Here is a 26,855-nt window from a genome sequence, read left to right on the forward strand (position 1 = left end):
ACTAACCACCAGAACATTTGATTGTACGAACTGATGCTCCTGATTACAGTTTGGGCGTTGTGCTATTTCATGAAGTAGATGGTGTGGAATGTCCTTTGCATTCATATCCAGAAATCTGACACAGGCACAATGCAACTACAGTCAAATAGAAAAGGAGTCTCTGGCTACTGTGTTCACACTCAAGAAATGTCGTTATTATGTATACAGCTAATATTTCATGTTACTGTAAGATCATAAACCCTTTTCACCATTATTCAAGGCAGACTACAATATTCTGACCAAATTGGCATATCACCTCCAGAGATGGGCACTGTTTTGCTGTAACTATTAATATGACATCAGACATCTCTCACCAGCACAACATGCCAATGCTGACATTCTCTCTTGGTTACCACTGGAACAGGACATGCAATTAGATTCAGAACTAGAGGTCTATCGCCACATGGACACAGAAGCGGAAGACGATGTAGCCATGTCTTCCATTGGATGCATACGTGATTGCCTGTCACTCTTTGAAGGGCCCAGTTATGCAAGAACCACTCCATCTGGTGCACTGAGGGTGGCCAGCAAATCAGAAACAGATGGCTCACGAGGACGTCCAAGCGTTCTGGCTCAGATGTCACAAGATCTCCACCCTCAATGGAGTCCTTTTATTGCATGGAGGAAATTGTCACACTTGCATCGTGATTCCATCAGTGCCACTGGGAAGCTGTGCTCATAAAGAGGCTGCCCCACCAACATGTGTATTGCTGAGAGACTGGTGCAGATACTGATAGCAAGGTGGCAGCATGTGAAACTTGTGAAACCAAACAGGCAGCACCCACTCCCAGATGCTTCCCATGGATGGATGCTTCAGCATCCTGATTGTGATTCCATTTGGACTTTTCAGGCCCCTTCTTTGGCTATTCTTGGTTTATTGTTGTTGATGCATGAACTGGAGTCCTCTATGATTCTCGGATGTTTTCAACATCCTCAAGACTGACTATCCAGGCTCTGGCAAGGACTTTCTGTATAGGACTGCCAGAAACTGTAGTTTCCCCACAATGGGCATCATTTCACATCTTCCGAATTTACCTCCTTTTTGTTCTTTCAATGGCATTGCTCTAGTGCACACAGTGACTTTTCATACCACATCCAGTGGATTATCAGAATGCTTTGCTCGCACATTCAAGCCACAATTAGCAAAGTTACACTGCCATTATGATTCTCAGATGAAGCCGTCTCACTGTTTTTGGTGTCTTACTGCTCCACCAATCAAACTGGCATGAGCACCACTGAAAAATTCCACGGAAGACAGCAACAGTCCAAATTCACTATCCTCCACCCTACAAGGACCCCATTTCCCATTCACTGTCTCAATATCATCATTGTTCTGTCAAAGATGATTTCTGGACATTGGTTTTCTCCAAAAATTGCCACCAATAGGCCCCAGCAGTAGTAACCATTTTATTGGGATACGCCATGGTGGAAGTATAACAACACAATGGCTCCATCTGCCACATGTCTGTCAACCATATGTGCCGAAGGAAAACAGCAATGCCACAATGCCTCATACCAGTGGATTTGCATGAATTTTTGTTCCACAGCTGGAGGTCCCTCCTCCTGGAACTTTCGACAATGCAGCATAACTGCGGCAGCCACAGGGTCCACACTCTCTCTGGCTTCTGGCAAGGTCAGCCTGATCCCGCACTGGACACCAACTCTGATGGACATTGACCTCAGCCTGCTGAGCTCATCAGTTGCAGCAGACCAACAAAGAAGCACCAGGTTTCTCAGTGATGCTGTGTATGGGCTGTATGACCTACAGACTGACAACCCTTCTCAGGATAATGAGTGGTCTATCCTCAAAGCTGTTACATCAGCAGATGGCAGAGGTCACTGGCTTTACAGACCTGGTTGCCACCACAGGCCTCATTCAAATGGTTCAAATAGCTCTAAGCACTATGGGACTTAACATCTGAGGTCATCAGTCCCCTAGACTTAGAACTACTTAAACCCAACTAACCTAAGGACATCACAAACATCCACGCCCGAGGCAGGATTCGAACCTGTGACCGTAGCAGCAATGCGATTCTGGACTGAAGCGCCTAGAACCACTCGGCCACAATGGTTGGCACAGGCCTGGTGATTGTAATGAGTTACTCTAGTACTTTTATACAGTCTGGATATTTATGATGGCATAAAACCACTGGATTAAAGACATGTAACATTTATCCACAGGACATATGGCCTGTAATTCAAGAAGTGTCATGATGATCTCTCCATTGGCAAAAGATTCCAGAGTCGTCCCCCTTTCAGATCTCTGGGAGTGCATTGGTTCAAATGGCTCTGAACACTATGGGACTTAACATCTATGGTCATCAGTCCCCTAGAACTTAGAACTACTTAAACCTAACTAACCTAAGGACATCACACAACACCCAGTCATCACGAGGCAGAGAAAATCCCTGACCCCGCCGGGAATCGAACCCGGGAACCCGGGCGCGGGAAGCGAGAACGCTACCGCATGACCATGAGCTGCGGACAAAGGGCGTGCATTGCCAAGGGCAAGGTGATCACAAGATAATGAACGAATAACCAATGAAAGTATAACGTTCTATGAGTCAGGGCATGGAATGTCAGAAGTTTGAACATGGTAGGGAAGCTAGAAAAATTTGAAAACGGAACTGCAAAGGCTCAACCTAGATATAGTACAGGCCAGTGAAGTGAAGCAGAAAGAAGACAAGGATTTCTGGTCAGATGAGAACAGGGTAATATCAGCAGCAGCAGATGATGGTATAATATGAGTAGGATTCATTATGAATAGGAAGGTACTGCAGAGAGTGTGTTAGTGTGAACAGTTCAGTGATATGATTGTTCTTGTCAGAATCGGTAGCAAACCAACACACAATGATAGTTCAGGAACCAACACGGACAACGATAGTTAAGGTATACATGCCAATGTCGGAAGCTGCAGAAGAAGAGCTAGAGAAAGTATATGAGGATATTGAAAGGGTAACACAGTACATAAAGGGAGATGAAAAATCTATTAGTCATGGGGGACTGGAATGCAGCTGTAAGGGAAGGAACAGAAGAAAAGGTTACAGGAGAATATGTGCTTGGGACAAGGAATGAGAGAGGAGAAAGACTAATTGAGTTCTGTAATAAATTTCAGCTAGTAATAGTAAATACTCTGTTCAAGAATCACAAGAGAAGGAGGTATATTGGGAAAAGCCATGGTGATAAGGGAAGATTTCAGTTAGACTACATCATAGTCAGATAGAAATTCCGAAATCAGATACTGGATTATAAGGCATACCCAGGAGCAGATATAGACTCAGATTACAATGTAGTAGTGATGAAAAGTAGGCTGAAGTTTAAGAGATTCGTCAGGAAGAATCAATACACAAAGATGTGGGATACAGAGGTACTAAGGAATGATGAGATACACTTGAAGTTCTCTAAGGCTATAGCTACAGCAATAAGGAATAGCTCAGTACGCAGTACAGCTGAAGAGGAATGGTCATCTCTAAAAGGGGCAATCACAGAAGTTGGAAAGAAAAACATAGGTACAAAGAAGGTAATTGCAAAGATACCAAGGGTAACAGAAGAAATACTTCAGTTGATCAATGAAAGCAGGAAGTACAAAAGTGTTCAGGGTAATTCTGGAATACAGAATTATAAGTCACTGAAGAATGAAATAAACAGAAAGTGCAGGGAACCAAAGATGAAATGGCTGCATGAAAAATACAAAGAAATCGAAAACGAAATGATTGTCAGAAGGACAGACTCAGCATATGCAAAAGTCAAAATAACCTTCGGTGAAATTAAAAGCAAGGGCAACAGGAATTCCACTGTTAAATGCAGGGGAGAGAGCAGATAGGTGGAAAGAGTAAACTGAAGGCCTCTATCAGGGGGAATAGCTGTCTGATGTGATAGAAGAAGAAACAAAATACATTTAGAATAGAGGGGGGATCCTGCTATAGAATCAGAATTTAAGAGAGATTTGGAGGATGTAAGATCAAACAAGGCAGAAGGGATAGAAAACATTCCATCAGATTTTCTAAAATCATTGGAGGAAATAGCAACGGAATGACTATTCATGTTGGTGTGTAGACTGTATGAGGCTGGCGACATACTATCTGACTTTTGGAAAAATAACATCCACACAATTCAGAGGAATGCATGAGCTAACAATGCAAGAATTATTGCACAATCAGCTTAACAACTCATGCATCCAAGTTACTGACAAGAATAATATACAGAAGAATGGAAAAGAAAATTTAGGATGCATTAGATGATGATCAGTTTGGTTTTAGGAAAGGGAAAGGCACCAGAGAGGCAATTCTGACATTGCGGTTGTTAATGGTAGCAGGACTAAAGAAAAATCAAGACAAATTCATAGGATCTGTAGACCTAGCAAAAGCGTTCGACAATGTAAAATGGTGCAAGATGTTTGAAATTCTGAGAAAAATAGGAATAAGCTATAGTGAGAGATGGATAATGTAGAAATTGTACAAGAGCCAAGAGGGAATAATAAGAGTGGACAACCAAGAATGAAGCGCTTGGATTAAAAAGGGTGGAAGACAGGGATGCCGGCTTTCACCCCTACTGTTCAATCTGTACATTGAAGAAGCAATAATAGATATAAATGAAAGGTACAGTAGTGGACTTAAAATTCAAGGTGCAGGTATATCAATGATACAATATGCTAATGACATTGCTATCCTGAGTGAAAGTGAAGAAGAATTGCATGATGTGCTGAATGGAATGAACAGTCTAATGTGTATAGAATATGGATTGACAGTAAATCAACAAAAGACAAAAATAATGAGAAGTAGCATAAATGAGAATGGTGAGAAACTTAACATCAGGATTAATGGTCCTGAAGCAGATGAAGTTAACGAATTCTGCTACCTAGGCAGCAAAATAACCAGCAGACTAGCACTGGCAAAGAGTAGTCTACTAGTATCAAACATTGGCCTTAATTTGAGGAAGAAATTTCTGAGTATGTACCTTCAGAGCACAGAATTGTATGGTGCAGAAATGTGGACTGTGGGAAATCTGGAACAGAAGAGAGTCGAAGCATTTGAGATGTGGTGCTACAGATGACTGTTGAAAAATAGGTAGACAGAATGAAGAGGTTCTGTGCAGAATCGGAGAGGAAAGGAATATGTGGAAAACACTGACAGAGAGAAGGGACAGGATGATAGGACATCTGTTAAGACATCAGGGAATGACTTTCATAGTACTCGAGGGAGCTGTAGTAGAGGGCAAAAACTGTAGAGGAAGACAAGAGATTGCAATACATCCAGCAAATAACTGAGGACGTAGGTTGTAAGTGGATTGGAACCTTCACTATGTACATGCCATGTCCCACCAGCTACTGCTGACCTATGAAGTCACCAGCGTCTACCTTCACCACTGCTGGAACTTGGCCTCTGCATTGGAGCACCTTCACTATGTTATTTTGTTCTACTACTAACTGAATATTAACTTTCACTGTTTTATCATTACACCCTTCAGCTTAAGTTGGACTTTTATAAATTCAGTACTTCACAAACTTTTAGTGATTACCTTTGCTCCAGAAGAGGGGTATTTTGGTTTATGTGCTTTTCAATTAAACTGTTACAAATTGTTTACCTGGGCTGTGTTCTCACAGTGTCTCAACCAGCACACTTGGTACTAAACTCCCACATTAGAGAAAAATTTCATTTCACTGTGAATTAGAGATTATTCAAGCTGTAACTACCATATTCTGAAGCTACTTGTAATGGTAGATCATCTCGTGACAGTGACAGAAAGGAAAGAGAAATGCTGAATAACCTCTCCATTCACTTAATGTGTATTCCATCCAGCATTATTTGAAACCTCTTACACATTATTTCATTTCATCTTACACATTTTTGCCAGTTCCTCAGGACTGTCAACAACACAGGGTTAAAAAAAGTTAGGAAATAACAAGAAGTACCTCAAGATAGTTAAACATATGGATAATTGATGAAAACAATATTTCATGAATGTCATTAACATCAGAGAAGTGTTATTCTTACTCTTTAAACCTCCCCATGCCTTCCCAGTTGATGGGTGGCTACTGTAAGTGGAACGCATGCGTACTACAACATCTTCAACTTTATATGTAGTGGTGCCTCCAACAGCTGCTGTAGCTCCCACTCCAGTGCCTGTGGGTTCATACACAGGATTGCAGAAACTGAAAGCTCCACTGCCAGAGCCTCCTACACCTAGGTTGTTGTCTGAGCTGCTTGTGCCCGAATCTGTGGCTAATGGACTCTGCTGCAGCTTCAGAACACCATACTGACTTTTTGTAGCAGTGTCATTTTGATCCAAAGTGTCCATCTGAAAATTTAAATAAATTAACAATAGAACTGTAATTTACTGAGGTTTCTGCATGATTTTTATATGCAAGTCTTCATAAGCGATTACCAAATTATACTGCATGCAATGCTCACATAATATACGTTGAAATATTGAGAGTTTTTACTTTTATATGAAACAACTGCAGGCCATAAAACAGGTAAAATAGTACATCAGCCTCTAGCAAAAATGTATGAACTATTAAAATGATCATCTTAAAAAGTAATTTATGCAACTGTTTTGTTAATATTAGTGCTCCATTGGTACAAAGCGCCATCTTTGCAAAACTGACTGCAATGAAAGCTTCAAACTGTGAAAGTGTGTAGAAATCCACATTTGGAATCCACTGTAAATAACCCTCATTCCAAAAACATAGAACATATCTGGTACTACTCACAAGCTAAAAATTCTTGTCATGATTGCTAACCACTAATAGCAGAGGGGAAAATCATCATGAAGAGAGATTTTATGCATCCTTATAGTCCAATGAAAATAAACAGTTATTGATATATAATGTAATGTAAATGGTTAGATAAAAAAATCTATCCAACAAGTGGCACCTGGGGAACACACACACACAAAAGGAGTTAACTTTTACAAGTTTTCGGAGCCAGTGGCTCCTTCTTCTGGCAGAAGAGTTGAAGCGGAAGGAAGAGGGGTGAAGGAAAAGGACTGGAGAGGCTTAGGGAAAGCAGTACAGTTCAGAAAAGTCGACCAGAACCCTGGGTCAGGGGAGACTTACCTGGCAGGACGAGAAGGAAAGACTGGTTGTTGGGGACTGCACCGACGAGATTTGAAAACCTGAGAGCTTAAAGGTGGAAGGCAGGGTAATATGCAAGACAGAGATTACTACTAAAACATTTACTCATGCACGATGCTTTAGTAGTAATCTCTGTCTTGCAGAGCTGTTTACTGAGCTGTTGTGTTACAGGTGTGAAGTGTACTATATGAAAACCGATCACCGTTGATTTTAACAGTGAAAATAATAAAGCATAAAATGAATATCTACTTTGATAGTGATGTGTATTTAAAAAATACTCAAAGTTCCCATTCAAATGTTGGTATAGTTACTACTCTGTTCAGTTAAATGCTGGTTTGTTTAGTCAGTGCATCATCACAGAAATGGTCAACAACTTTCATTGGCAGATACGACAGGAAAGATAATGAGCATCACATTAAGATTTACTACAATAATGCTGAAAATACTTGACTCAAGAAACACTGTTTCTGCTCGCATACCTCTTACATAATGATTCTCAAATTACAAGAATTCATATTTGCGTGGCAGTGTAAGAACAGTTATTCTTCCAATGCATGATCTGCAAATGGTTTAAGAAGGGAGAAACATGATACTCATACACATTATGTTTATCCTGCCTATGTATGGTTCCTTGGAGAATTACAGGCAGAGGTAGTAGATAGAGACAGTAAAGCAGCAAAATTTGGATTATACTAAATTTCCGCAACAGAGATACTGACTGAATGGTCCAGTCTTCACATTCCATGGAGCCCATCAGGAAAGAGTACCTCCATGGATGAGGAAGAAGTCAAGGTACCTGTGAATTGTCTGTTTACAAGGATCACTTAAAGGAAGTCCTTTCACATCATCACCAGACTTACTACAACTGCCATCACAAATAGAAAATTTGATCTTTTTTTAACAACACGGGGATTTTTAAAATGTTCTTAAGTGCTCTATTTTTTAAACTAAGATCTCTCTCTGTGCAAACAGTGTCTGCATGAGTATATATAAGTGTCTACATTTGTTTGTTTATTTACATTAAGTTAAATGTTTGCTGCCATTGTGAGCAGCAGCAGTGATCTGGACACACAATCAAATTTTTGTCATTGGTTTTATTTAATTGTGTTTAATAATGCAGAAAATTTGTTTTGTTCTTAAAATGTAATTTTTGTATTATATTATCTGGTGTTGAGAAACAGGTAGTTTAACAAAGTGGCATTAATGATGTTCCAACCCATAATTACTGCTTGTCCTTTGAAATACGTACAGTTTTTTCTTCCTTGGAACAAGCTACTGTATTCTCATGTCTGATTTATCCATTTCCCTGCTTGCATCTAGTTGTACCCTCATTCGTTTTAGTGTAAAACAAGATTCAAAGATCTACTAAAAAATGTTCACCCTATGGTTTTTTTAAGCTCTACGGGCAATGAATTGCTGATCTCTGATCTGTTTTGTTAATATAATAGTTCAGATACTGCTGTATACAATTTTATTCCTCCCCCCCCATGAACCATGGACCTTGCCGATGGTGGGGAGGCTTGCGTGCCCCAGCGATACAGATGGTCGTACCGTAGGTGCAACCACAACGGAGGGGTATCTGTTGAGAGGCCAGACAAACGTGTGGTTCCTGAAGAGGGGCAGCAGCCTTTTCAGTAGTTGCAGGGGCAACAGTCTGGATGATTGACTGATCTGACCTTGTAACATTAACCAAAACGGCCTTGCTGTGCTGGTGCTGCGAACGGCTGAAAGCAAGGGGAAACTACAGCTGTAATTTTTCCCGAGGACATGCAGCTTTACTGTATGATTAAATGATGATGGCGTCCTCTTGGGTAAAATATTCCGGAGGTAAAATAGTCCCCCATTCGGATCTCCGGGCGGGGACTACTCAAGAGGACATCGTTATCAGGAGAAAGAAAACTGGCATTCTACGGATCGGAGCGTGGAATGTCAGATCCCTTAATCAGGCAGGTAGGTTAGAAAATTTAAAAAGGGAAATGGATAGGTTAAAGTTAGATATAGTGGGAATTAGTGAAGTTCGGTGGCAGGAGGAACAAGACTTTTGGTCAGGTGATTACAGGGTTATAAATACAAAATCATATAGGGGTAATGCAGGAGTAGGTTTAATAATGAATAAAAAAATAGGAGTGCGGGTTAGCTACTACAAACAGCACAGTGAAAGCATTATTGTGGCCAAGATAGACACAAAGGCCATGGCTACTACAGTAGTACAAGTTTATATGCTAACTAGCTCTGCAGATGATGAAGAAATTGATGAAATGTATGACGAGATAAAAGAAGTTATTCAGGTAGTGAAGGGAGACGAAAATTTAATAGTCATGGGTGACTGGAATTCATCAGTAGGAAAAGGGAGAGAAGGAAACAGAGTAGGTGAATATGGATTGGGGGGAAGAAATGAAAGAGGAAGCCGCCTTGTAGAATTTTGCACAGAGCATAACTTAATCATAGCTAACACTTGGTTCAAGAATCATGAAAGAAGGTTGTATACCTGGAAGAATCCTGGAGATACCAAAAGGTATCAGATAGATTACATAATGGTAAGACAGAGATTTAGGAACCAGGTTTTAAATTGTAAGACATTTCCAGGGGCAGATGTGGATTCTGACCACAATCTATTGGTTATGAACTGCAGATTGAAACTGAAGAAACTGCAAAAAGGCGGGAATTTAAGGAGATGGGACCTGGATAAACTGAAGGAACCAGAGGTTGTAGAGAGTTTCAGGGAGAGCATAAGGGAACAATTGACAGGAATGGGGGAAAGAAATACAGTAGAAGAAGAATGGGTAGCTCTGAGGGATGAAGTAGTGAAGGCAGCAGAGGATCAAGTAGGTAAAAAGAAGAGGGCTAATAGAAATGCTTGGGTAACAGAAGAAATATTGAATTTAATTGATGAAAGGAGAAAATATAAAAATGCAGTAAATGAAGCAGGCAAAAAGGAATACGAACGTCTCAAAAATGAGATCGACAGGAAGTGCAAAATGGCTAAGCAGGGATGGCTAGAGGACAAATGTAAGGATGTAGAGGCTTGTCTCACTAGGGGTAAGATAGATACTGCCTACAGGAAAATTAAAGAGACCTTTGGAGAGAAGAGAACCACTTGTATGAATATCAAGAGCTCAGATGGCAACCCAGTTCTAAGCAAAGAAGGGAAGGCAGAAAGGTGGAAGGAGTATATAGAGGGTTTATACAAGGGCGATGTACTTGAGGACAATATTATGGAAATGAAAGAGGATGTAGATGAAGATGAAATGGGAGATAAGATACTGCGTGAAGAGTTTGACAGAGCACTGAAGGACCTGAGTCGAAACAAGGCCACCGGAGTAGACAACATTCCATTAGAACTACTGATGGCCTTGGGAGAGCCAGTCATGACAAAATTCTACCATCTGGTGAGCAAGATGTATGAGACAGGCGAAATACCCACAGACTTCAAGAAGAATATAATAATTCCAATCCCAAAGAAAGCAGGTGTTTACAGATGTGAAAATTACCGAACTATCAGTTTAATAAGTCACAGCTGCAAAATACTAACACGAATTCTTTACAGACGAATGGAAAAACTGGTAGAAGCGGACCTCGGGGAAGATCAGTTTGGATTCCGTAGAAATGTTGGAACACGTGAGGCAATACTAACCTTACGACTTATCTTAGAAGAAAGATTAAGAAAAGGCAAACCTACATTTCTAGCATTTGTAGACTTAGAGAAAGCATTTGACAACGTTAACTGGAATACTCTCTTTCAAATTCTGAAGGTGGCAGGGTAAAATACAGGGAGCGAAAGGCTATTTACAATTTGTACAGAAACCAGATGGCAGTTATAAGAGTCGAGGGGCATGAAAGGGAAGCAGTGGTTGGGAAAGGAGTGAGACAGGGTTGTAGCCTCTCCACGATGTTATTCAATCTGTATATTGAGCAAGCACTAAAGGAAACAAAAGAAAAATTCGGAGTAGGTATTAAAATCCATGGAGAAGAAACAAAAACTTTGAGGTTCGCCAATGACATTGTAATTCTGTCAGAGACAGCAAAGGACTTGGAAGAGCAGTTGAACGGAATGGACGGTGTCTTGAAAGGAGGATATAAGATGAACATCAACAAAAGCAAAACGAGGATAATGGAATGTAGTCAAATTAAATCGGGTGATGCTGAGGGGATTAGATTAGGAAATGAGACACTTAAAGTAGTAAGGGAGTTTTGCTATTTGGGGAGTAAAATAACTGATGATGGTCGAAGTAGAGAGGATATAAAATGTAGACTGGCAATGGCAAGGAAATCGTTTCTGAAGAAGAGAAATTTGTTAACATCGAGTATAGATTTAAGTGTCAGGAAGTCGTTTCTGAAAGTATTTGTATGGAGTGTAGCCATGTATGGAAGTGAAACATGGACGATAACCAGTTTGGACAAGAAGAGAATAGAAGCTTTCGAAATGTGGTGCTACAGAAGAATCCTGAAGATAAGGTGGGTAGATCACGTAACTAATGAGGAGGTATTGAATAGGATTGGGGAGAAGAGGAGTTTGTAGCACAACTTGACTAGAAGAAGGGATCGGTTGGTAGGACATGTTTTGAGGCATCAAGGGATCACAAATTTAGCATTGGAGGGCAGCGTGGAGGGTAAAAATCGTAGAGGGAGACCAAGAGATCAATACACTAAGCAGATTCAGAAGGATGTAGGTTGCAGTAGGTACTGGGAGATGAAGAAGCTTGCACAGGATAGAGTAGCATGGAGAGCTGGCTCAAACCAGTCTCAGGACTGAAGACCACAACAACAACAACAATTTTATTGTTACAGAAGTTTAATTTTATATATGTACAGCTATACCAATCTCAGTACCTAGGAGAAAATACTTGTTACAGTGTGAAAATGAATCACAACAACACTTAGAACAAAGATTTGTGCTATATTTAGTTTTACAAAAAGATCAGTAAGTTAGTGCATTTACAAGTTTATTGTAACATCAGAATTCACAAAACTGTAAGTTGGATGCAGTCTAATTGGAAAAGGTATTTTGATTGTGCAGAGGCTGTGAACAAGGTAACCATTGTCCTCCTGCAGTAAATGTTTGGATCTATGACACATCTCTGCTAATTGAGATTGAATATGAGAAGCAGATCTGGAGGGGGGGAGGGCTAAGGCACTCAAGCCCCCCCCCCCCCTCGGTCCATTGCTGACAAATTTCAAACCAGGTATTATCCTACTTTCTTAGTGTTATACTACCTACAGTAATAATTTTATCATTTATCCTTAGTTAATCCACTTGAAGTAGCTACAGTATGTTTTCAAATTTTAAATTTCTATCAGAAAGTGTTTATGTGACAATTTTTTAATTTATGTGCACACTTATTCAAGATTCAGTCATACCTACCCCTCACTCCACTGCCACCTGTATGCCTGCGCCAGGACTGTGTGCGCTTGCTCGACATGCAAGCATGCTGTTAGTGAGGGCATACAGCTGTACACTCAGGCCTACGATGTATGGTTTGGGCAATCAAACACTACAGAATGACATACCCAAGATCTCTGTTTTTTTAACTGAAAGGGGAGAAAGGAGAGGGCAGATCAGGCAAAAACAAACCAATATGACCTGGAAACAATTTCAGCAAATTATCACTGTTAACTCAAAGTCGATGAGATGCAGCCTTCTGATTATAATGTGTATATTTGAATGAGATTATATCAACATGATTGGTAGAGTTTCTGACTATTTATTCAGCTGAGTTATGCTGACCTTTTGGTCAGTCTGGTGCAGGTGGCCATGTACTGTGCCCTGAGCACTTGATCCTCTCTCTGCCTGTCCTACAAGGGGCAGAGTGAAATAATATTTAATGTAAATTATGTAATATAACATTAATCATTAGGTTTGTTTGGTTTTGAATTCTTTTCAAACGACCTTTTTTCATGCACGTGCCAAAGTTAATTTCAAAAATTTCTCAATAATCTTCTAATGGGTTAAAACACTCATGAATAAGAACAATTTGTGCTACAAGACCAAGTTCGGAGTTCTGGTCATGTACCTTAGTACATATGTAACTTTTAGATTGAATGTATTCCTTGTATGTATGTATTACCTAGAAACGACGGAGAGGCTTCATCCTGCCGTAGCCCTCAATGGTTCACAACCCCATAACAGGCCACAGCAATCCACCCACCCCACCGCTACCCTAGACCGAACCCAGGGTTATTGTGCAGTTCGGCCCACAGTGGCCCCCACCCGGGAACTCATACCAAATGAGTGTAATCCCAAATGTTTGCATGGTAGAATAATTATGGTGTACGCTTATGTGGAAATGGTGTTTGGACAGCAATCGCCGACATAGTGTAACTGAGCCGGAATAAAGGGAAACAGCCGAGGTAGATGGAAAACTGCCTTAAAAGCCACCCATAGGCTGGCCTGCACACCAAACCTCGACACTAATCTGCCGGGTGGATTTGTGCTGGGGACCAGCATGCCTTCCCACTTGGGAAGCAGTGCATTACACTGTGCAGCTGGCCGGGCAGGCAAATGGATTCCTTTTCAGCGATACTGTATTTGGGCAGTTGAGAACCTGCTTTTTCCAAGCAGAGCACTCTTTAATTCTTGAGCTTTTCACCATTATACCAAGTGCCATAGTAAAAACAGAAATCTAAACTCAGTAGTGGCAGCTGCACATGTTAACAGCAGCTACATGCCTCATCCTCTCTTGTTATTGGAGGGAATAACGCCAAGGCAGGAGCTTTGGACAGACAGGGAACATCTCACCCCAAACAGCATCAGAAGAGCATCACGAGACAAATAAATTTTTCCCAAATTTGAAAATTACTTTACAGATTCTTGCTACATTACCAGTAGTAAGAAGTGCAGCTTCTCTTTACATAATCTAGTGAAACTGACAATGATGGAAGATAGATTGAATAGTTTGGCTGCCATATATATCCGCCCAGATATAGCTGACAGCCTACAACCTGTTGAAGTAATTGAAGAATTTTGGAAAAGTTATCAGAGGAGAGATGCTATGCGGTAAATGAGCAAAATAAAATTGTGTGTGTGCGCTCATTTGGTGTTTTAGTGTTTACCTTGATAAAGCCTACCCTCAGCTGGGTCAAACCCCTTTCCAAAGCAAAATCTTGGATCAGTCACAGCTGAATATCAAATAATATGCTGTTACAAATCTTGTGAACATAATCTCTCATAAATTATTTTAATTATGTGTGGGTGCAGATGTGCTTCAAGTTTTACATATATTCTTTTGTGCACACATTGCATGTCTGTGACTTGTGAAGCAACTTTCAGTTCCTTTTCTGGTAATATTGTAATAAAACAGGTTATGGTGAGATAAGTGTACTAACCATTCCTGGATCATATGAAATAACCTTCATAATATTAAGTGTATATCGAGCACCTGTAGGTAACTTTAATCTGTTCATAAACCACCTTGAAGCTGTACTGGCCCATTTAACAACCAAAAACAAAGAAATAGTGGTTGCTGGTGATTTCAATGTAGATTTCCTTAAAGACTCTCCCAATAAGAACTTATTTGAGTTAGTAACACATTCATTCAACTTAATTCCCACTATAAAGTTCCCCATTAGGGTAGCCAATTGCTCACAAACAGCCATTGATAATATCTTTATAGAAAAGTCCAATGAACAAAATTATATTACAAAACCAATAGTCAATGGCCTCTCAGACCATGACATGCAGTTCCTTCTGTTAAATGTTAATACTGAACAGGATATAAAATCTGTTAAATCTGAGCTCAAGAGGGTAATCAATAAGCGAAATATTAATTATTTTAGGACACTCCTCAGAGACATTCACTGGACTAATGTTTACAGTGTTCATGGCATGAATGAAAAATATGACACTTTTGCTAATAAAGTGCTTACCTTATTTGAACACTGTTTTCCCTCAAAACTAACCAAGGTTAGAGCAAAGTCTACAAAGAAGCCATGGATTACTCAAGGAATAGGGGTATCTTGTAAAACAAAAAGAAAACTGTATCTGTCAATGCGAAACAGTTCCGATGTTGATGCTATAGCACATTACAAGAAATACTGCAAAATATTAAAGACTGTATTACAGACGTCAAAGCAAATATATTACAAGGAAAAGACAGTCATATCAGATAACAAAATAAAGACAATATGGGATATAGTGAAGAAGGAGACTGGTAGAACCAGACATGAAGAGGGACAAATAGCATTAAGAGTAAACGATACATTGGTGACAGATGTGTATAGTGTTGTAGAAGTTTTTAACAAACATTTTATAGCTGTTAATGAAGAGATGGGGTTGTAAGGTTCTGTAGATGCTGCTATGGAATACCTCAGACCAGACATTTCAAGTAACTTCCATAATATGAATTTGACCCTCACTAACCCAGCAGAAATAATGTCCATCATAAAATCTTTAAAATCAAAAACATCTAGTGGTTATGATGAAATATCAACAAAGTTAATTAAAAAATGTGATTCTGAGTTAAGTAACATATTAAACTATCTGTGTAACCAGTCATTTATCAGTGGAATATTTCCTGAATGGTTGAATTATGCTGAAGTTAAGCTACTGTTTAAGAAGGGAGATAAAGAAATAGCATCAAATTTCTGTCCAATTTCACTGTTGCCAGCATTCTCAAAAATTTTAGAGAAAGTAATGTACAGTCGGCTTTATAACCATCTTATCTCAAATAACATACTGTCAAAGTCGCAGTTCAGATATCTAAAGGGTTCTGATATTGAGAGGGCTATCTTCACTTACAGTGAAAAATGTGCTTAATTCATTAGACAAAAAATTGCAGGCAACTGGTATATTTTGTGATTTGTCAAAGGCATTTGACTGTGTAAATCACAATATCCTTTTAAGTAAATTAGAATATTATGGCATAACAGGAAATGCTGCAAAATAGTTCAAATCTTATATCTCTGGTAGGAACAAAGGGTGTTATTAGGAAAGAGACATGTATTAAGCTATCAGGCAACATCCAACTGGGAACTAATTACATGTGGGGTCACACAAGGTTCCAATTTAGGGCCCTTACTTTTTCTTGAGTATATCAATGACTTTTCATCAGTAACATTACCAGATGCCAAGTTCGTTTTGTTTGCTGATGATACAAACATTGCAATCAATAGCAAATCAAGTGTAGTCTTAGAAAGTTCAGCTAATAAAATATTTGTGGAAATTAATCACTGGTTCCTACCCAATTCTTTGTCACTTAACTTTGAGAAAACACACTACATGCAGTTCAGAACTTGTAAGGGGTGTCCCACGAGTATATGTCTAACATACGATGACAAGAAGATAGAAGAAGTGGACAGTGTTAAATTCTTGGGATTACAGTTAGATAATAAATTCAACTGGGAGGAGCACACTACAGAACTGCTGAAGTGTCTTAACAAATTTCTATTTGCAATGTGAATTGTGTCAGATATAGAGGATATAAAAATGATAAAGCTGGCATACAATGCTTACTTTCATTTCATAATGTCATATGGGATTATTTTTTGGGGTAATTCATCAAGTCAAAACGTGCAGTAAGAGTTATATGTGGCGTGAACTCAAGAACATCCTGCAGAAGCCTGTTTAGGGAACTAGGGATACCAGCTATTGCTTCCCAATACATTTATTTCTTAATGAAATTTTTCATTAAAAATATATCACTTTTTCAAACCAACAGCTCAATTCACCGAATCAATACAAGAAATAAGAATAATCTTCACAAGGATTTAAAGTCACATAACTCTTGTACAAAAAGGTGTGCATTATTCAGGAACACACATTTTCAATAACTTGCCAGCAGCCAGAAAAAGCTTAACAACCAATGAAGTTCAGTTTAAGAGAAGCCTAAAGGATTTATTGGTGGCCAACTCCTTCTATTCCATTGATGAATTTCTCAGTAGAACCAACTGATTTGTGTGTGTGTGTGTGTGTGTGTAAGCACAATCTAACTTCTACACCATTTCAGTGCAGCAATGTGTTCATTGTAAATAAGTATTGTAGTAGTTCTATTACATGTTTATTACCTTATAAATAAAAAAAAACTATTTTATTTTAAATTCACTGCATTAGTGTTTGTAAAATGATTCTTTCATATAATGTTCACTAAAAAAAATGATGATCATCCCACTTGGGACCTGTGGAAGGTACATTAGCTTATTTGTTTCAGTTGTAAATATTTGTCATGTATTATTGTTTTTCTGACATGTTCTACACCCTGGAGGACATACTCACTATGGATCAATTGGAATGAAAGTAAATCTAATCTAATCTAATACCATACTGAAAACATAAAAAGCAAATATTCACTACTACATAGCTACGCGAAAATGTTTATGTCAACTTTCATAAACACTTAATGTAATTACAATGATGATTATGGACTACTCAAAAACGATGACCAATTATTTATATTTCATTTATGGGACATATGTTCCAATGATTTTTCATAAATACATCAATATATGATAGTAATTTATTTGCTACATGTTATGGAGATAAATCTTAGCAATAGCAGCAAAAAGGAGTTCATAAGAAGGAAGAAGTAAAGGATAAAAATAAAAAGTGAGGTGAACAATTAACAACGTCGACATCCAGCAACAAAGTTAAGTACTGGAAATATTTTCTTCATTTTTTTTCTTTTTGGTGAAGTGCTTTGTTATATAATCATTAACAATGACAGTCACTGAAGAATCTGGAACGGTAATGGGTAATACAGACATGGGAGATTTAAGTAGTGTAGTGAAACAAGAGCAGGAAAACTTTAGTGACAAACTGTAAAACAGGAAAAACAAACTGCTGTATTAAAACGAGACTATGATAATGACATAATTACCATGCTGTCATTGTTAATATAAAGCAGCAATGATAATATGAATCAGTTAATAAAAATGAGTAATGACCAGTTTGCAAAAATATTAAAACGAGACTATGATAATGACATAACTACCATGATGTCATTGTTAATATAAAGCAGCAATGATAATATGAATCAGTTAATAAAAATGAGTAATGACCAGTTTGCAAAAATCAATGAGAAACTCGAAAATCGAAAACAAGAAAGTAAGGACCAATTCACAAAACTCGGGCAGTAAATAAGAACTTTATTTTATTGTATAGGTAAAAATACAGCTGAAATAAATGATATTAATCAAAAAATTGACAGATTAGATATTCAAGTAAAATCTGTTGAGTCTAAGATGAAAGAAATTGAACTTAAATTTATCACTGAAGTCGAAAATGTCAAAGAGGAGATCACTGAAAATAGGGAGAAAAACAAAATTGTTTTTGAAAATGTGCATGGGTCAATAAGTACTGCAGACAAAAATGTAAATAGTCGCATTTCTACTTTGGAAACTAATGTTGTCACCAAACTGGCACTTGGTGAAAGCAGTTTTGTTGAACAGGTGAAGACAGTAGACAGGAAATTCACAGAAAATGTATTACCAGCACCCTAGAGAGTAGTGTTTCTCTTTTGTGCTAAAAAGTTGAAGAATTGTCTAATGATGTAGTTAATTGAAATCTTGTTAACAATGTTGGTACCATGTTTTGCAACATTCCAGTAAAAAAAATTCAGGTGAAGGTAGTTTACATCCTGTAGATTTTCCGCAGCATTTCAGAGATAATTTTGAGTCTAATATAGCTAATATTATGAAAATCAAGTTTGTTAAGAAGTTTCTGGAAAGTAAAGCTTTAAGTTGGGCTAATCAGTACACGCACAGTAATAATCACAACAGGAGGCAACATAGTAATCACAATGGTAACAATTAACATCGTAAGGAACATAATAGAGTAAATGGTAACAATTTTCATTCTGGAAAGCAGCATAGTTGCAGCAAAAAGAGAAAGAAAAGAACAAAAGTTATATGTCTGTTACACACACACACACACACACACACACACACACACACACACACATATAAAAGTTGTATAAACAAAATGTTTTCTATGATATGTAAATAACTATGTAGTTATAGCTTTTCATCAATTTTTGCATTAAGAACTTAAATGTGGTAACTTATTAATTATGTTACTTTTCTACTGGTTGTAAATAGAGGGTGACAATTATTGAACTATATGAAAAAAAAAGTAAATCAATTGCAAACATGCACACACTTTATACAACATGTAAACATCACTACAGATACTTGGATTTAGGTTATGACATGTTTGATATGAATGCCGTGATTGGTGATGATGTGGCACAGACAAATAGTGAAATTCTGAATGAGATGCTGAAGTGTTGGAACACTGATGCTTTTGATGACCTCCTGAATGGCTGCTTTCAGCTCAGCAATGGTTTTGGGGTTATTGCTGTACACCTGGTCTTTACTACAGCCCCACAAAAAGGATTCACACATGTTCAGATTCAAAGAATATGGCAGCCAATCAAGGCCCATACCAGTGGCCTCTGCATACCCCAGGGCCAGAACGCGGTCCCCAAAGTGCTCCTCCAGGACTTCAAACGCTCTCCTGCTTCGATGGGATCAAACTCCATCTTGTCAAAATCAGGGTCACTTTGGCTAATGAAGATGAAATCATCTTCCAAAACCTTCACATACCGTTTGGTAGTCACGTGCCATCAAGGAATATCACACCGATTATTCTGTGACTGGACATTGCACAACACACAGTCACCCATTGAGGGTGAAGAGACTTCTCAATCATGAAAGGGAGATTGTCAGTCCCCCAAATATGCCAATTTTGCTTATCGATGAATCCATTCACTTGAATATGGGCTTCATTGGTAAAGCAAACAATATAGCACATACTGACTCACATAATGCCCCTCGGCCAAAATGCAGTTTGAGTGTCATAACGCAAACTGTTCAGAAGTTATGATGATTTTATTTCATATAGTTCAATAATTGTCACCAAGTAAGTCATCATTTGTACTTTATTATGTTCTTTCATGGGAAGTAATTAGTTTTTTAGCAGTGTTATTTACCAATGTTTAGAGAAAGCTTTCAAGTCGATGATAGTGATACCTCAACTATTACTTCCATAGGTCACCTTAAACCAACTTTCTGCAACCATTATGTTGGAACTTGCAAACTGGACAAAATGTATGATGAATCTTTGACAGATAGGTAGAATTGTTTACCCCTCTGCTGGTAGTCACATTATCTGGATGCCATGTTCATTTCAGTTGACAGTGCCATTAGAGGTTGGGGGATGGTGGTGAGTGATGACACTATGTCAAGTACTGTTACGACTTATGGGGAGGGGATGAGTGACGATGTTACAACATCACAAGGATAAACATTTTCACTGAATCCGGTTTATTCTTAGATATCTTTTTTTGTTAACTAAATTTACCACAATTTGGTTAAAATGAGTCGTTCATATTCTAGCACGTACATTATCAGCTTTGATTCTTGAAGTTTTCCCGGTGGACATAATGTTCCATCATCTTTCGGGCGTGCGCTCGGGACAGCGACAATTCTTCTTGCGATATTTCGGCTAGAAACCTCCCAGCCATCTTCAAGGCGAGTCAGAGACTGAGTTCATAGTGTTTGCGCTTGCCTATTTATATGGTGAGTTATGTGATACAAAGCTGCTGAGGATTGAAAGCGCATTTGTCAAACATGTCAAAGTCGCCACTACTGCGCTAGTCATAGATAAGATGTATATAGCAAAGATAAACATATAAGCACAGAGTGCAAACAAAATAGTGCTGCTGCGAATCCACCGTGCTTGTAAATAAATAATTAATCTTTAAAACTGGTAACATCTGTTGGAAGTGAAGATGCAGATATTCTTTCCGAACGAAGGTGTGAAATAAGTGGTTTCCAAGCATTGTCAAGATGGAATCCTTCGTCACGGTTTAGCAGGTTGTCAGCTAGTTGTATTTCTACAGCTTCCTTAACAACTGAGTCCCAGAAAGATGAAGCAGTAGTTAAAATCTTAACATCTTTATAATCCATGGCATGGCCAGTAGAAATGGAATGTTTGGCAACTGCTGATTTGTTGGACTGAAGAAGACGTGTGTACCGCTGGTGTTCGACGTATCGTTCCTGTACAGTGCGTGTGGTTTGCCCTATGTAACGTTTGCCACACTCACAAGGGATTTCATAAACTTCCGCCTTTTGCAAGAGCAGATCATCCTTAACGGATCCCAACAAGGCTGCAGTCTTAGCTGGTGGGCGGAATATCACATCCACTTTATGTTTCTTCAAGAGTCTAGTGATTTTAGAAGAAACATTACCCACGTATGGGAGAAAGGCTGTAGATTTCACTTCCCTTTCCACTTCATCATCCTTTTCCTGTGATTTTTCTGCAGTTTTTATTTGCAGGGCTTTCTTAATCTGCTGTTTCGAATAGCCATTTCTCGTAAAAACTGCCTCCAGGTGTACAAGCTCATCCTGCAGGCTGTCAACATCAGACACTACATGAGCCCTGTGGACCAGAGTTTTCAGAACTCTCATAATTTGCGACGGATGGTGGCAGCTAGATGCCTGCAAATACAGGTCTGTGTGTGTGGGCTTACGGTATACGCAATGACCTAGGGATCCATCTTCTTTCCGGCGAACCAGCACATCCAGGAACAGTAAACAGCCATTCTTCTCTCGCTCCATAGTGAACTTGATGTTTCCGTGAATGGAACTGAGATGTTCCAAAAACTCTATCAGTTTATCCTCTCCGTGGGGCCACACTATAAAAGTGTCATCCACGTATCTCCAGAAGACCATCGGTTTTAATACTGCTGAGTTGAGGGCTTTTTCTTCAAAATCCTCCATAAACAAATTAGCCAGCAGGGAAGAGAGAGGGCTCCCCATAGCGACACCGTTGATTTGTTCGTAATATTGTTCATCTAATAAAAAATAAGTGGAGGTTAATGCATGCTTAAACAAAGCTGTTATATCATCCTCAAACTTGCTGCTAATGAGATACAGGGAGTCAGCCAGAGGTACTTTGGTGAACAACGAGACAACATCAAAACTAACTAATAAATCTGTGCTATTGAGCTTCAGACCTTTCAACCTACTGATAAAATCCGACGAGTTGCGGATATGATGTGCCGGAGCCATGATATTATACCTAAATTTGCGAAAGTGGTACATTTTATCAAGACTGTTGGAGCTAATAAGATTACTCGTAAAGGAAGCTTGGCATTGGTTAAGGAGAGAATTAGATATACTTGCAGGAAGTTGGATTTCATCTCGGCAGAGTTGTATCATTTACATCTGAAGATAGCAGCTAAACTCCCACCTATTTCTTGGGAATGGACTGATGGCATAACATGGGCAAAATCAGACTGGACTCATCAAGATTCCACTGCAAGGCAAGTGGCAAAATTCGACCGTCTGACTACTCAATCGCAGCAAGATGTGTGTTTTAAATCTTCTGTTTTTAATTTTACTAATAATGACTTGGACAATGTGACTAGTTTTAGAAAAGGGTCTGAACTTCGCTCCCACGCCAAAGCCCCTGCCGTTAACATCTTTTATCTCAGGTATTGAAGAAGCTGTCCGAAAGTTACCTGGTGATTCCACCGAAGAAAGAAGACGTGAAGTGTGCCGAACTCTTACAAGATCTCGTCCACAAAAAAGCAACTTATCCTCAGCTGAGAGAGCTGCACTCCTTAATCTCCGGAATGATTCCCAGCCTTTGGTCCTTCCTGCAGACAAGGGTAATGCCACAGTTTTGCTTCCGAGAGACGTCTATATTGAGAAGATGCACAACTTACTGGATGAGTCTGCATACCGTAAGATTGACAAGGACCCCACATCTCGGGTTGAGAGAAAAACTGCATCGCTTCTGAACTCCAGTTCTCTGCCTAAAGAAGTCGCCAACAAACTGAAGGGAAACAGCTCTGTGCCCCCCAGATTATATGGCCTTCCCAAGGTACACAAAGTTCTACGAACGTCCAATTCAGAAGAAACTGAAAATCTTAATCCATGTTTGGAGCAGATTTTAAAAGTGCTGACTTTTCGACCAATAGTTAGCAATATAGGTGCACCAACGTACTCATTGGCAAAATATTTAGCCTCTCTGTTGAGACCGTTTGTGGGGAAATGTGAACATCATATCCGCAACTCGTCGGATTTTATCAGTAGGTTGAAAGGTCTGAAGCTCAATAGCACAGATTTATTAGTTACTTTTGACGTTCTCTCGTTGTTCATCAAAGTACCTCTCGCTGACTCCCTGTATATCATTAGCATCAAGTTTGAGGATGATATAACAGCTTTGTTTAAGCATGCATTAACCTCCACATATTTTTTATTCGATGAACAATATTACAAACAAATTGACGGTTTCGCTATGGGGAGCCCTCTCTCTCCCCTGGTGGCTAATTTGTTTATGGAGGATTTTGAAGAGAAAGCCCTCAACTCAGCAGTATTAAAACCGATGGTCTTCTGGAGATACGTGGATGACACTTTTATAGTGTGGCCCCACGGAGAGGATAAACTGATAGAGTTTTTGAAACATCTCAATTCCATTCACGGACACATCAAGTTCACTATGGAGCGAGAGAAGAATGGCTGTTTACCGTTTCTGGATGTGCTGGTTTGCCGGAAAGAAGATGGATCCCTAGGTCATTGCGTATACCGTAACCTCACACACACAGACCTGTATTTGCAGGCGTCTAGCTGCCACCATCCGTCACAAATTATGAGTGTTCTGAAAACTTTGGTCCACAGGACTCATGTAGTGTCTGATGTTGACAGCCTGCAGGATGAGCTTGTACACCTGGAGGCAGTTTTTACGAGAAATGGCTATTCGAAACAGCAGATTAAGAAAGCCCTGCAAATAAAAACTGCAGAAAAATCACAGGAAAAGGATGATGAAGTGGAAAGGGAAGTGAAATCTACAGCCTTTCTCCCATACGTGGGTAATGTTTCTTCTAAAATCGCTAGAATCTTGAAGAAACATAAAGTGGATGTGATATTCCGCCCACCAGCTAAGACTGCAACCTTGTTAGGATCCGTTAAGGATGATCTGCTCTTGCGAAAGGCGGGAGTTTATGAAATCCCTTGTGAGTGTGGGAAACGTTACATAGGGCAAACCACGCGCACTGTACAGGAACGATGCGTCGAACACCAGCAGTACACACGTCTTCTTCAGTCCAACAAATCAGCAGTTGCCAAACATTGCATTTCTACTGGCCATGCCATGGATTATAAAGATGTTAAGATTTTAACTACTGCTTCATCTTTCTGGGACTCAGTTGTTAAGGAAGCTGTAGAAATACAACTAGCTGACAACCTGCTAAACCGTGACGAAGGATTCCATCTTGACAATGCTTGGAAACCACTTATTTCACACCTTCGTTCGGAAAGAATATCTGCATCTTCACTTCCGACAGATGTTACCAGTTTTAAAGATTAATTACACTCCTGGAAATTGAAATAAGAACACCGTGAATTCATTGTCCCAGGAAGGGGAAACTTTATTGACATATTCCTGGGGTCAGATACATCACATGATCACACTGACAGAACCACAGGCACATAGACACAGGCAACAGAGCATGCACAATGTCGGCACTAGTACAGTGTATATCCACCTTTCGCAGCAATGCAGGCTGCTATTCTCCCATGGAGACGATCGTAGAGATGCTGGATGTAGTCCTGTGGAACGGCTTGCCATGCCATTTCCACCTGGCGCCTCAGTTGGACCAGCGTTCGTGCTGGACGTGCAGACCGCGTGAGACGACGCTTCATCCAGTCCCAAACATGCTCAATGGGGGACAGATCTGGAGATCTTGCTGGCCAGGGTAGTTGACTTACACCTTCTAGAGCACGTTGGGTGGCACGGGATACATGCGGACGTGCATTGTCCTCTTGGAACAGCAAGTTCCCTTGCCGGTCTAGGAATGGTAGAACGATGGGTTCGATGACGCTTTGGATGTACTGTGCACTATTCAGTGTCCCCTTGACGATCACTAGTGGTGTACGGCCAGTGTAGGAGATCGCTCCCCACACCATGATGCCGGGTGTTGGCCCTGTGTGCCTCGGTCGTATGCAGTCCTGATTGTGGCGCTCACCTGCACGGCGCCAAACATGCATATGACCATCATTGGCACCAAGGCAGAAGCGACTCTCATCGCTGAAGACGACACGTCTCCATTCGTCCCTCCATTCACGCCTGTCGCGACACCACTGGAGGCGGGCTGCACGATGTTGGGGCGTGAGCGGAAGACGGCCTAACGGTGTGCGGGACCGTAGCCCAGCTTAATGGAGACGGTTGCAAATGGTCCTCGCCGATACCCCAGGAGCAACAGTGTCCCTAATTTGCTGGGAAGTGGCGGTGCGGTCCCCTACGGCACTGCGTAGGATCCTACGGTCTTGGCGTGCATCCGTGCGTCGCTGCGGTCCGGCCCCAGGTCGACGGGCACGTGCACCTTCCGCCAACCACTGGCGACAACATCGATGTACTGTGGAGACCTCACGCCCCACGTGTTGAGCAATTCGGCGGTACGTCCACCCGGCCTCCCGCATGCCCACTATACGCCCTCGCTCAAAGTCCGTCAACTGCACATACGGTTCACGTCCACGCTGTCGCGGCATGCTACCAGTGTTAAAGACTGCGATGGAGCTCCGTATGCCACGGCAAACTGGCTGACACTGACGGCGGCGGTGGACAAATGCTGCGCAGCTAGCGCCATTCGACGGCCAACACCGCGGTTCCTGGTGTGTCCGCTGTGCCGTGCGTGTGATCATCGCTTGTACAGCCCTCTCGCAGTGTCCGGAGCAAGTATGGTGGGTCTGACACACCGGTGTCAATGCGTTCTTTTTTCCATTTCCAGGAGTGTATTTATTTACAAGCACGGTGGATTCGCAGCAGCACTATTTTGTTTGCACTCTGTGCTTATATGTTTATCTTTGCTATATACATCTTATCTATGACTAGTGCAGTAGTGGCGACTTTGATATCTTTGACGCTTTGGATCACGTGACTCACCGTATAAATAGGCACATGTAAACACTATGAACTCAGTCTCTGACTCGCCTTGAAGATGGCTGGGAGGTTTCTAGCCAAAATATCGCAAGAAGAATTGTCGATGTCCCGAGTGCATGCCTGAAAGATGATGGAACATTATTAGCATTGTCAATATAGTATGCATACTAAATACAACAACAGAAATGCTAAAACTTTCAAATCATTTGCCACCAAATTCAATTATTACTCTCTCATCACAGTGGCAGCAGATATTTGTATGAACTAACAAAGAAATAAATACAGATTTATTAGATTTACTTGTGCAGATACTGCATGCACCATCAACAGGCATTAGTTTCAAACATTCAGTCCCTAAGGAGATTACAGAATTCATCAGGTCACTGTGTTGTGATCTTCAGTCAGGAGGTTGGTTTGATGCAGCTCTCTATACTACTCTATCCTATGTAAGCTTATTCATCTTCAAATAACTTCTGCGACCTACATCCTTTTGAATTTGTTTAATGTGTTCATCTCTTCGTCTCCCATACTAAATAGGTGATCCCTTGATGTCTCAGAATTTGTCCTGTCAACCAAGCCCTTCTTTCAGTCAGGTTGTGACACAGATTTCTTGTCTCCCCAATTTTTTTCAGTACCTTTTCATTAGTTACACAATTTACCCATATAGTCTACAGTATTCTTCTGTGGCACTGCATTTCAAAAGCCTCTATTCTCTTCTTGTCTAAACTGTTTATGATCCATTTTTCACTTCCTTGCATGACTACACTCAAGACAGATACCTATAGAATAGTCTTCCTAATACTTAAATTTATATTCAGTGTTAGCAAATTTCTCTCTTCATAAATGCTTTTCTTTCCATTGCCA

At 40.1% G+C, this 26,855-nt stretch overlaps 1 protein-coding gene across 1 annotated transcript in view; it reads right to left on the reverse strand.

Annotated features, from left to right (window-relative positions):
• LOC124605592 (equilibrative nucleoside transporter 4) overlaps positions 1 to 26,855 on the reverse strand; it is a 201,826-nt gene that overhangs the window by 85,161 nt on the left and 89,810 nt on the right. Inside the window, exon 7 of the mRNA XM_047137379.1 lies at positions 6,033 to 6,336. Within this exon, the coding sequence (XP_046993335.1) occupies positions 6,033 to 6,336 (304 nt within the window). The remainder of the gene's footprint in view (positions 1 to 6,032; positions 6,337 to 26,855) is intronic.

Source organism: Schistocerca americana, chromosome 3 (assembly GCF_021461395.2).
Source record: "Schistocerca americana isolate TAMUIC-IGC-003095 chromosome 3, iqSchAmer2.1, whole genome shotgun sequence".
Classification (NCBI taxonomy): Eukaryota; Metazoa; Arthropoda; class Insecta; order Orthoptera; family Acrididae; genus Schistocerca; species Schistocerca americana.